This window comes from Stylophora pistillata, chromosome 7 (assembly GCF_964205215.1).
Source record: "Stylophora pistillata chromosome 7, jaStyPist1.2, whole genome shotgun sequence".
Lineage (NCBI taxonomy): Eukaryota > Metazoa > Cnidaria > Anthozoa > Scleractinia > Pocilloporidae > Stylophora > Stylophora pistillata.
Window position 1 is genome coordinate 16,952,474 of NC_142525.1, and position 12,746 is coordinate 16,965,219.

General features: G+C 40.3%; 1 protein-coding gene across 5 annotated transcripts in view; it reads right to left on the bottom strand.

Moving 5' to 3' along the window:
* The window catches only part of LOC111340534 (tyrosine kinase receptor Cad96Ca-like), a 40,157-nt gene that overhangs the window by 9,893 nt on the left and 17,518 nt on the right, over positions 1–12,746 (bottom strand). For 3 of the 5 annotated variants that reach the window (XM_088727648.1, XM_088727650.1, XM_088727649.1), the window contains 6 exons: positions 12,326–12,408; positions 12,105–12,160; positions 11,587–11,765; positions 11,128–11,238; positions 10,982–11,000; positions 10,816–10,846 (listed from right to left, as the gene is read on the bottom strand). In XM_088727648.1, coding sequence (XP_088583774.1) covers positions 10,816–10,846; positions 10,982–11,000; positions 11,128–11,238; positions 11,587–11,765; positions 12,105–12,160; positions 12,326–12,408 — 479 coding nt within the window. Of the gene's footprint in view, positions 1–10,815; positions 10,847–10,981; positions 11,001–11,127; positions 11,239–11,586; positions 11,766–12,104; positions 12,161–12,325; positions 12,409–12,746 lie in introns of those variants that run through there. The other 2 variants (XM_088727651.1, XM_088727652.1) reach the window with 2 other exon arrangements.

Below are 12,746 nucleotides of genomic sequence, written 5' to 3' on the forward strand. Positions count from 1 at the left end.
CTCCCAATTCCTTCAATGAAAAACATAAATTTGTTTTTCTCGTTTCTGGTTTACTTCAAGTTTTTGGAACAAAGCGACGTCAGGGCACCAAGGACGGCTTTTTTCGGACCAGCTCATGTCAACACGTCCGGCCTTACACACGTCAGCTTCTATTATGTTTTGCTATAGGATTGCGCGAGCGGGGCCGAACTGGTCATACGATAAATCTTTTATTTTTTCTTGATCATGTTTACACGATAAGTACGGGATGACACGCTCAGGCGGGCTGCCCGGTCTGCCGGGCAGGGTAACCTTCTCAGCTGAGGTAACAATTTGCCGTGTAAACGTCTCCAGGTGGGTAAGCCGTGGTTGTGTTTATGTTACAAAAGATCAATTGAGCAAAGTTTTAGTGAAACACGTGAGTTTAAAAACCTTGTACATTTCCGTACCATACAAAACGAAAATGTTAAAACAACAACTTTTACGTCCTCCAAGCAATAAAACATCGACAGCAATCATGTCACGCCTTTGTCCTGAACTCAAACTGCATTCACTTGTTATGCCGCAGTAAAGACGTCACATCGTCAGAAACGGTTAACCCATCGAGCTATAGGCGAAAATCTTAGAGGAAAATGAATTCCGTTTTTTCCCCTACCTCTCCCCACACGTTGCCGTAGTGACCTCTTAAACTCCCTAATTACAAGCGCTACGTACGACAACCTCGAGAAATTTCACCCCGGAATCTCGGAATACTAGTATAAGGTTCGCGGGTTCGTCGTACCGTCAATAGCTGTGTCTAATGTAATGAGTTTGGCGCCAAAAATAGACGAACTTCGTATTTTTTTGAACACCCACAAGTTTGATCTTTGTTGTATAACGGAGACATGGCTGAAAGATTCTATTGATGACAGCGTAGTTGACATTAGTGGCTACAACATTATACGCAAAGATAGGACCCACAGGCTACATGGGGGTGTGGCTCTATATGTAGAAGATTCCACCAAATTCTCAATTCTACGGGACTATGAGTTCCCTGACCCCGAGGGCCCTGAGGTTTTGTGGGCCAAGATCACGCCCAACCGATTGCCTCGGGGTTATAGCTGCCTTATCATTGGTACAGTATACCATCCTCCACCACCTGCCAAAGATGAGCCCCTCCTTGATTACATGATGGATTCTCTCTCTAGGATAGAGAGTGATATCCCTGGCGCAGGTATAATTCTCGCTGGCGACTGGAACAGGGCAAATGTTTCACCAGTTATTAAGCAGTTCCGCCTCACGCAAGTCGTCCATTTTCCAACAAGAGGGAATCGTACACTCGACAAAGTGTTAACTAATCTTACAGAACACTACGAGAAACCTTCTCCATTCCCGCCATTCGGACTATCCGATCATTGTACAGTTGGTTTGTTTCCAAAAATTAGATCGAAGGCCAATATTCCTGCATACAGAACGGTTACTACACGTGCTGTTAACGCTGAGTCCAAACAGGCTTTTGGTCGTTATATGACGGGGGTCGACTGGTCATTAATCGACACTATAGATAGCGTCCAAGAACAGTATGCTCACTTCAGTCACCTAATTCACATAGGGTTAGATTCTATCCTTCCCAAAAAGCGAGTTAAGTTCCACCGAAACGACGCACCATGGATTTCACCCAAACTCAAGGCACTTATAGCACACCGTCAAAGAGCATATTACCAAGACAACAAACCATTGTTCCACTACTACCGGAACAAAGTAAACAGGGAACGGAAGCTCTGCAAACGCTCTTATTACAACACTAAAGTCAGCGTTTTGATCGAAAACAATCCTAAAATGTGGTGGTCCGAATGTAGGCGGTTATGTGGAATGAACAAAACATCTACAAGTGTCGCAAATCAGCTCCTAGCAAGTAAACCAGCTACCTCAATCAACCTTAAGATCTTGGCTAATGAAATCAATACAGCTCTGCTGGAACCTCAAGCTTCGTTTGACCCACTTTTAGATAATATCGAAACTGTGAGCACTGAGGGTTTTAAAAATCCCATTATTTCACTGGAAGCTACCTTCAAATGCCTTAGTACGGTCATCTCCTCCAAAGCTGGGGGCCCAGATAATATCCCAAACTGGGTCTTGCGTGACTTCGCTCCTGAACTCGCTCAACCCCTTCGTTGTATCATCAATTCCTCTATTAGTCAAGGCACTTTACCAGACATTTGGAAATGTGCAAACATTACCCCTCTTCCCAAAACAAAGATAGTTGAGGATGCGGCGAAGGATTTGAGACCTATTTCATTGACGCCAACGTTGTCCAAAATTGCCGAACACTACGTCGTCCATGAACATGTGAAACCAGCACTTCTAAAACGCCTGGAACCCGATCAATTTGGGTGTATTCCAGGATCCTCCACTGCGCACGCATTAATAAATCTGATGCACAATTGGGCGCAAGCAACAGACGGAACGGGGAACACCGTGCGGATCTTTGCGTTGGACTATAGAAAAGCCTTCGATCTGATAGACCACAGCCTCTTGTTATCGAAACTCTCGACCTACAACATTAACCCTTACATCATTAATTGGATAATAGCCTTTCTTAAAGATAGGAAACAAAGGGTCAAACTTGCACATGATTGTCTCTCAGAGTGGGGATCGGTCCGAGCAGGAGTACCGCAGGGAACAAAATTGGGACCGTGGCTATTCTTGGTTATGATAAACGATTTGAAAGTACCATCAGCCAGTGATTGTATAAAATATGTAGATGACACGACAGTGTATGAAATCATAAGCAAGGGTGGTCCTAGCAATGCTCAGTCTATGATAAACGAAGTAGCTACCTGGTCAACACTCAATTCATTTCAACTCCATCCGAAAAAATGTAATGAGCTAAGAGTTTCCTTTGTGCGCTCCCCTCCTTCCTACGATCTGATAGAAATTAATGGCTCTAAGGTTAGTGCCGTTAGTGTCGTAAAATTACTGGGTGTGTATTTTCAAGACAACCTCAAGTGGAACACTCACGTTACTGAGACGATTAAAAAGGCCGCTAAGCTCCTTTACTTTTTAACTCAGTTAAAGTGAGCTAAGGTACCATCACCTGAATTAGTTAATTTTTATGTTGCTTGTATTCAATCTGTCTTACTTTATGGATGTCAGGTCTACCATTACAGTCTCCCCAATTATTTGAGCTTAGGTTTAGAGCGTGTCCAAAAGAGAGCCTTGAAAATTATATACGGTTATGATAATCATTATAGAGAAGTGCTTCAGATGGCAGAGCTGAAAACCCTAAGGGATCGGAGAGAAGACCTTTGCTTAAAATTCTTTAACAACATCGTCTCCAATCCCTTGGATTGTTTGTACCACTTACTGCCTTTCGATAACCGAGGTCAACTTATGGAGTTACGACAACGCAGACCATTTAGAGTTTCCTTTAAAACAAATCGGTTCAGAGATACTTTCATTCCGGCAAGCGCAAGACATTTTAACTAACATTTATTACAATTGTATATGTAAATTAGTTCCCTTTTAGGTTTGATTTTATTGTATAGTTCTATTACATAATTTGTACACCTTTGCAATTCAGCTTCCAGCTGCTATTAAGGTATTCTTCTCAATAAACGTCTATCTATCTAAACGGTTATTTTTCGACCACAGCTAGGCGGGTCACAACGGCTGCCAGGGGTCCTCCACCTCCATGTAAACAGGCCCTAACATTTTGTTCTCTGCCATGGAAATTTACATGTCCAATGGAGAGATCGAGGTTCAAGGCATATTTCGCTGGAGCTATGAATTGCAACGCGAAGATCATCCAATGGTAGTGTAATTATTTGGAAAATACACATGCGAATAAACTCTTGCCGCACGCAGCTCCCTAACTACTGATTGTAAGTAAAATAAGGCATCGAAAAAAAAATGACAGTATAAAGAGCACGAAAACAATTATTTAGAAAGTCTACCGGGTGCAGCCGGTAGACTTATCGAGTTCAGCTACTTTCTATCTTTCATCCTATTACATAAATGACTATAGAGCGCATCACCTAATCGGATGCCTTATCAGGTTTTATAGTTCACCACTAAATTTTCTACCATTCTTATTGGTTTAAATTGATAACGTGACGCGATAGCGTTGATCCGTGGAAAGACACTATCAGCCCAGGCGGTGTGCGCACTCCAATTGCATTGCATTGTCGTAGCGTCATTTTCAATATGGCGGTAAAAGCGGTAGAAATGGGCAGACTTTGACTGAATATTCCTTAAAAGTTAGGCCGTTTCTTTTTCCTTTCGCTGTTAAATATAATTTGATATATTCTGAACGTGTAGAGGTATTTTTCGTGCGTATTTGTCACGTTTTATACCGTTCTCAAGGACAAATGCAAACACTGTTTTTAGCATGTAACTTGAGACCGGATTTCGAGAAAGTCAAATTCGTTGTACGTCGTAGTTTGAAGCCTTTTAAAGATTTGTATGGCCACTTTGATCCTTCTTCAACAGCTCTGATCGAACGCGCTCAAACGCGCTCCAACGGTACAAATGTTTTATGCATTTTAAGTGATAGTGTTTGAGGCCCTTTTGTGGAGCGAAAATGCCCATTGATGCGTTTAGTGTATTGCGTTACATAGCGTGACTATTGGAAGGACATTTATCAACCGTGTTGTAAATCTACTCTATCAAAGTGCTACTGAAACGAATTTTTCGTATCCGAAATTTTTGCTCTAACATGTAGTTTTGAATATGCTGATCATCATGAGATAATTTGCTTTGGCCAAAAAGAAGCGAAAAATATCTTTTTTAACCGTTCAAATAAAAATTTTTACACAAAACCATGTCCGGGCTCTGGTACCGAGCGAAATGGATTGATGACGTCAACGGTTGTGTTCACTCCGATAGCGTAGTAGTAGTAGTAGCAGTAATTTATTTATCCACATTTCACAAATGAGTATAAGTCGTTTTAACGTAAACGTGCCAGGTTAAAATAATATATATAACAAGCTAGACAACGATGATAATAATAGTAATAAAAAGGAACTATAAAATCATATGGGAATCATGATGCATATATAGGAAATTAATAGGAATCAATAAAACTAAGAGGGAACAAGCTAGGGATAAAATAAGCTATGTACAAAAGTTGCATTCACACTCCACACTGGTAGTCAAGTTGACCTCGTCCAGCACTGATTTAAAAATATTAAGAGAAGGAGCTCTTCTTGCATAGTCAGGTAGATTATTCCATAATCTTGTAGTGACGTATTGATATGACCTATGCATGAATCTGCTAGAATAAGTAGGCTGATCAAGCTTGCAGAAGCCTCTGAGGTCATATTTATTATTACGAAATAAAAACATCTCCCTAATATTATTCGGCCCCATATTATAAAAGCATTTATAAAAAAGGCAGAGAGCATGAGAATATCTGCGATGCTCTAGGGTCTTCAGTCCCACATGGTCAAGTAAGGCACTATATGAGTTTGACTTAGCGATGTTTAAAAGGGTTCTAATGGCATACTGATTAGAGAGCTCCAGTTTGTTATATAGGCCAGATGATAACCCAACTAAGACTGGAGCACAGTACTCTAAGTGTGGCAAGATAAATGCCTTGTAAATATTGACCATCACTTCTGAAGGTATGAATTTACGAACTCTCCTAAGAGCACTAACTTTGGCATTAACCTTATTACACACGGATATAATGTGGGCTTTAAAAGATAAGGAGCTGTCAATAGTTAGACCTAATAGCTTCATATCGTGTACCACATTCAAGGGAGGCCTAGTACGGTCAGCAAACAATTCATAACATGGCGGATTATCACCCAAAGGCAATACTTTAGTTTTAGATTCGTTTATATTTGAGTAATTACGCTTGAACCATGACTGCAGCACATCGAACTTTCTCTGAGATCTTAACTCTAACGCATATCGAGTTGGGTGTGACAGATAAAGTGTCGTATCATCAGCATAAAGCCTTAGTTTAGCATCTTTGACAAAATAAGTGAGATCATTAATGAATAGGTTGAATAGTAGAGGTCCCAATATTGATCCTTGAGGAACACCATGTTGGATTGTTTTCCAATCTGAGTAGTTATTACCAATCTGAACTCGTTGCAACCTATCATGCAGATAAAAACGAATGAGGTTCACTGCGCTTTCGGTAAAACCATAAGCTTTCAACTTGGAAATAAGTAGGCTGTGAGAGAATGAGTCAAAGGCCTTTGATAAGTCCACTACAATGGCTATACAATGATCCTTATTATCCAGAGAAGCTCTGAAATCATCAGTCATTTTAAGGAGAGCAGTCGCACATGAGTGACCCTTCAAAAAGCCTGATAGACTATCACTTAGTCTCAACTTTGCCAATTCATACATTTGGTCATGCAAAACTCTTTCAAAGATTTTAGAGAAGTATGTTAACACAGACACTGGACGATAGTTCGCCTTATCGGTAGGACTATCCTTCTTGTAAAGGGGACTCACATTGCTGCGTTTCCACAAACTTGACCAAGCGTGGATGGTTATGCAGTGATTTATAAGGTTGGTAAGTGGTACTGCCAATGCCTCAGAGGAAACAGTAATAACCCTTGGTGATATTTTATCCTGACCAGTGGCCTTTTTAGGATTCAGAGAATCTATCAGTTTCTTTACGTAGCCCGCTTCAACTTGGTGGAAGGAAAATTGCAGTTGATTACATCTATGACTAATTTCATTGACACTAAGGTGATTAACAAGGGCATGTTGGGATAGGATAGGAATATTATAAGCAGCAACACCATCTACAAAATGTTTGTTGAAGATATTAGCTATTTCCACGTTGTCTGTAATCAAGCGACCTTCCTCCAAGAGTTGTATTTGTTGTTGTTGAGTACTTTTGGAAGATAACAAAGGCTTGAATTTTTTCCAAAATTCACCAGGGTGGGTACATTCAGCAGAAGCCTGGATAAAATAAGACTTCATATAATTACGTTTTAAGGTAGTAACAAGGTTTCTCTGCTTCTTATATTGATTCCAGTTGCCATCAGTTGTATTTCTCTTAAATTTCATGAAAGGTATGTTACGCCTGGACATTGCAGAGGAGATTTCGGGAGTAATCCAGGGCAGTTGATCGCCAATGATGTATTTCTTTTTGAAAGGCAAGTGCTGATCAACAACGGTAATAAACAGACAATGCCAGTGCTCATAAATATCATCAATGTCATCATATATGTAGGCTGAATCCCAGGGGATCTTGCCAAGATCCGCTACATAACAATCTTTATCGAATCCCTTCATACTCCGGTATTCAATGACTTTTGGTGGAGGTCGAGCAATTTTCTGCTTACGAATAGTGTAGATCAAGTCATGGTCACTGAGGCCTAGTTTCATTGTTCCACTTAAAGCAAAACGTTCCGGGTTACTAAAAAGGATGAGATCAATTAGTCACATAGAGCAGTTAGTTGTGTGAGTAGGTTCAGTGATTGTATTAGTTATACAAAAACGGTTACAAAACTCAGACAGGTGAGGATCTGGTTCAGAATTTCCAGCAGTAAGCACGTTTAAATTCAAATCACCAATGATGAGCAGCTCATTTCTGATGTTGTACAAAGTTTCAGCTGTAGAATATAATGATGGAAGAAAATCACTTGGCTTGTTTATAGTTGGAGACCTGTAGCATACTAGGACAATGAATCTTGAGTTGTTATGGCCCTTTACATCGATACATATAGACTCCATATCTGATGGTTCCAGTTTTCATCTCCTATATGCAGACACACTGTTCTTGATGTACACCAACAGGCCACCACCTCCCTTTTTCCGATCCCGCCTCAGCATCCTATAATGTGGGTGTTGCAGGAGAGAGTTATTATATGTAGAGTCTAGCTTGGTTTCCGAGATAGCAAGGATGTGAAATAGGCCTTCATTTAGTAATAATTTAACTTCATCAATCTTGTTCCAGATGCTATTAATGTTTACGTGGGCGATAGACATGTTGTACTTATTATAAGACAGAATGTTCGTCTTGTAATTGGCTATTTCATCCACTTGAGGTTGAGGTTCGTCCATAGAGTCCAGGAAGGAATCAATAGAGGTATTAATCGTAGAGTTCAATGTTGTATTTAAGAATGGAAGAACTGATGATAAGCAGGGTGGACAGATCCAGCTAAAGTCATCCATCTGTTGGAATTCTCTGAACTGCCTTGGAGTAACATCACCACAATTCATGTGGCACCATGAGTCGCAGTGGTCACAGCTCAACGCTCGATGGTTTCGAGCAACAGTTTTGAGGCAAACAGCGCACTTTTCGGGTCCTGTATTAACACTGATATCACCACTAACAATCAGACGAATTAGGTGAAAACTGCAGTTCGAATTTGAGTGGTAGTTGACTCTTGAAGCAAAGTATCCTTTACCACGAGGGAAGGATCCAAGATGGCGGACATGCTTCCAAAGGCAGGCATACTTATTTAGTGATGGAATTCCTCCTGTGTCGCCAACAGATTTTGACCGGGTGTGTTTTGGACCATTCCAAAAGCCTGTCAGCGTATTTTCACTCACATACGATAAAGTAAGCGCTAGAAAAATCAAAAATAGTCGGGAGCAAGGACAAGCTCGACTTCGCGCCATGCTGACCGCTGTCTTCCGCGTGGTTTATTTCACTCACTGTTTGTTTGTATTCTGTGACAGAAAATGTCGAAAGACATTATAACGGCAGATGGGCTACTAAACGCCCCGGGGGCAAAGCAATGCCATTCAGAGAATGAAGAAAATATGGAAGCCTCATACGACACCGCCACTGAAGAAGATCTACTCGGTAAGTCTGAGGATAACGAACAAATCCCTCTGTACCAAATGCCTAGCAGAACATGCCTAGAAGCCCTACAATATAGGGCGAGGGCCAAAATAAGAGCAGACGAGGATTTCAAAAATGAGATAAAGCAAATGACGGTCAGGAAAGACCGCGGTTTCGATCCTAATCTTGTGGATCTCGTCAGTTGCCGATTAACTAAATAGACTGGTAGAGATTCGTTCTCGGTATCAGTCGGGAATTTTGCTCCCTATCAAGGCGAACCTCTCGCAGATAGCCAAGATGCCGATGTGGCCGCCGAGGAAGAAGACGAGGATGGCATTTTGCCGGAAATCCTCTTTCTCGGCTTCCCTAACATGCAAGCCACACTCCATGCTTTTACCCCTCTTTCACAGAAGTACACAGCCAGTGACGTCACAGGGCTGTTTTGGCCGCGCCAAGATGGCCGCCAATTTTAATCTCAGCCGGTCAACTTCGACGGGTTAAAAATGTACTTTCCGCTATGCGTTGGCCCAAAAAAAGTACACAGCGTTTGCAAATAACGTTCAAACTCTATTATATTGCAAAAATCTCGGATATGAAAATTACGTTTCAGTAGCACTTTAAGTGAAGGAAAATTAAATAATCGCGAGTGTTGTGTGGTAAATATTCTATCTTGATCATTGAATGAAGGACAGTTAAATTAGAGCAATGAAAAGAGTCACTTGATCAATGAAAACCTCTACCTTCCGTGAGGCGACACGCCGGAAAGCAAAAGGCAGTCGACCGTTGAAAGGTGTTGATAGGCCTCTGCGTCTCGTACCATTCGCTAGCGCTTTTAAATCTTCTACCCTCAAAGTTAAGCTCTTATTAGGATATCTCTTGATGACTTTCCTTTGCGATGTGATAATAAGGATCAGCTTTGAGGTGTCATAATTCTCCATCTGTATGTTCTTGAGGTTTGGCAAAGCCGGATGAGATTGTGTTACAAAAGACAATATTTTTTTCTGTGTGCGCGCTATTTTCTATGTTTCAGAGTATAATTCTCTTTTGAAGTAATAACTCCAGATATACGTTTCTCAAAACCCTCCGATAGGTTTCCTCTACTCTCGAAGGGTATTTTGAAACTCTGTACGTTTTTAATAAACGGGGAGCGCGACAAATTCGTTCTTAGCAGGCGTGGCATGGGGCTTCTCCTTTTACAAATCCCATATTTACGCTCGGTGGAAAACGTTCGCCTATTACAAGGTCTCTCTCTCTCTAATATGCGTTTGCATGTCAAGGGTCAATTCACAGTTGAATGACTCGCGTCAAGGAATAACTTATGACTTTAAAATTATTCATCCCGCCATCGGTTGTGAGTGTAACTGTTCCCATTTGCGTCGAGATTCTTAGGCAGATTACAGTTTCAAATCTTTCTAAATAATGTCAGTTGCCTCTTAAGAACGAATTCGTCACGGAGGAATGAAAAGAGGTCGCGCAGGCCCGTCAAACGTTTTAACTTTCGAAGGAACGGCAACAGACAGTGAATCCACTTTACAATCCACGTATATTCACGTTATCTCGCTGCCACCAAAGAGGTTCACTCCAACGCGTCAAGATACCAATGACTCAATTTTTCTTTTATGACCGTCATGCAACGCAATCAGAGTGCACCCACCGCCTGCTATCAGCCCATAGTGCCCGTCCGCGGAAAATACCCGGATGGATAGCACTCATACGTAAAACTTTTTGAATGGTTTGACGGCCGCGAAGTTAGGCAGATCGGGAAAGCAGTGACGTTTCAATTCTGACAGACATAACGTATTATTTAGCCAATGTACGGTTGCGAATTACTGAAATTTGTGACAGGCTGTGCGCATGAATAAATATTTGATTGACCTGCATTTAGGGGGTTTGACTGTTTTCCAACTGGCGCGCGGAAGAAAATTTAGTGGTCAACAAGACAATAGAGTGTTTATGTCTCGGAACTATCGGTCTGATAGTTGCTCGACAGAAACACTCTATTCTTTAAATAATGCCCGCATTTGATCGGTGATAACTAGTTATGTCATAAAAGCAATTATAGAACACATGGCCTAAATCCCTCAGTTGTAACTTACGTCGTAAACACCTCTTTCATCTTCATAAGTCCTACAATTGATAAGGGATACTAATATTCATAAACAGCAAAGCATTTCGTCAGTTTTAATTAAAATTCTATGTTAACATTATACTATCTCTAGTGCATTACACTAACACAGTACGCAAACGGTAGCAAATTCTTACCTCTGTTTCCCAACAGCGCCTGAAAAAAAGAACAAAGGGAAAAAGACAAATGATGTGCACGTGGGTTAAAAATTTTCTTTTGACTTTTGGTTAATAATGACTCGTACAGTCAGGTCCCCTAACATAGAAAATGAATTTTTACTTACCTTTCCTGTGTAGCCAGATTATGTAAATCACTAGAAGAAGGATTATGAAGGCAAGAATCCCAATTATGGCAAACAAGACGTTGTTAGATCGGCAGTTACATTCCTCAGGACCTAGAACGATTGGTTTTATAAAGGTTAATGAAGTTACATTCATATGATATTTACACTGATCCTGGTTGATATACTGCTCTCATTATGGGGCTTGGGATTGTGACCGAAAAAACGTCAACTCTGATTGGCCAGGTGTTGAGGAAAAGTGAGGCGTTACTCTACTATAAAAATTAGAAAAAGCAAAGTTTTGTTTAATTAAACAACAACAACAACAACAACGAAAACGACAACAACAACCAAGAAATATATTTCTCTCAGATATGATTTGTTTGATAAAAAAATATAGAAGTATAATTAGAAAAAGTTTATCGAAAGAATACTTGTAAACAGTTTCTTTGTAATATTTACCCTTTGTTGTGCTTCCCAAGCTGTCTCTGGGTATAAAAACTTGTTTAATTGAGTCCGGATCGACTTTAAAAACTCCGAATTTGTCTTGCCTTGCAGTATCCGACAGGAGGGTCAACAGATGACTCACGACTACACTTTGATTGAGCCTCATCATGAAGTCGAGAACAACACTGCCACACCTAGATAAAGGGGGAGCATTACGTACCATTACTTATTTAATATTCCGTCCTTTGCAATTGGTGACTTTAAGGTGTTAAATAATTTGACATTTAACTTGAGAATTATTTTTGATATTATAAACCAAGCTTCATGAAATTAATTCCATGCCATTCTCTATCAATCTATTGCTGTGCATTAAACAAAATTTTCCTCAATTGTCGATTATTTTCATTAAGTAAGACTTGTTAGAGTAAGATAACCAGTTTAAACGCTGAAATATGCCAAATTAAGTTCCCCCTTCCTAGAACTTAAATTTTCGTCAGCTGTTATTTAAGTGTAGAAAACAAAATGTACCTTACCTAGAGTTTACAGCGTTAGCGGATGAGCAGCCAAACCGAAAGGCAATTCGACAAGCCTAAAAGGACATATAAAGAAAAACATGTATACACAACTGCTTGTTACCTTCAGAAATTTCGTGATTTTATTTAAGAACAGATTGATTGAGATTCACTTTTTATGATAAATCTTTTCGCAGTATTCCATGAACTTCAGTATATGGATCAATTATAAAATTTCTCACCATTTCTGGAAATTTTGCAGCGACTTCTGAACGTCTGCTACAGTTCCCCTGTATTGTCGCTGTCAGGTAAACTTCTGTGCTTTCTGAAGCGAAAGAATAGCCGTGCCTTTTACATTTACAAAAAGCATAACGAGCCTTGATGCACTGAAAAAAAGTCTTGAGAGTTGGTTCCATCTAACAATAATTCACTCAGAATATTGTCGAATATTTCGAGCAAAAGTCGTCGTGACGGAGTGTGCTATTACATGCATGTTCGAGAGTAAACTTAACGCAGGCATAACCATGAACACGTTACGATTAGCCTGGTCTATAATGTTCCATTACTTGATATAGAAACTTTTTGCATGTGTAAGTAGGCTCACAGATGGATTGTATCATAGTTTCCTTAACGGATATTATAGTTCTACTACCCCTCTTGGAA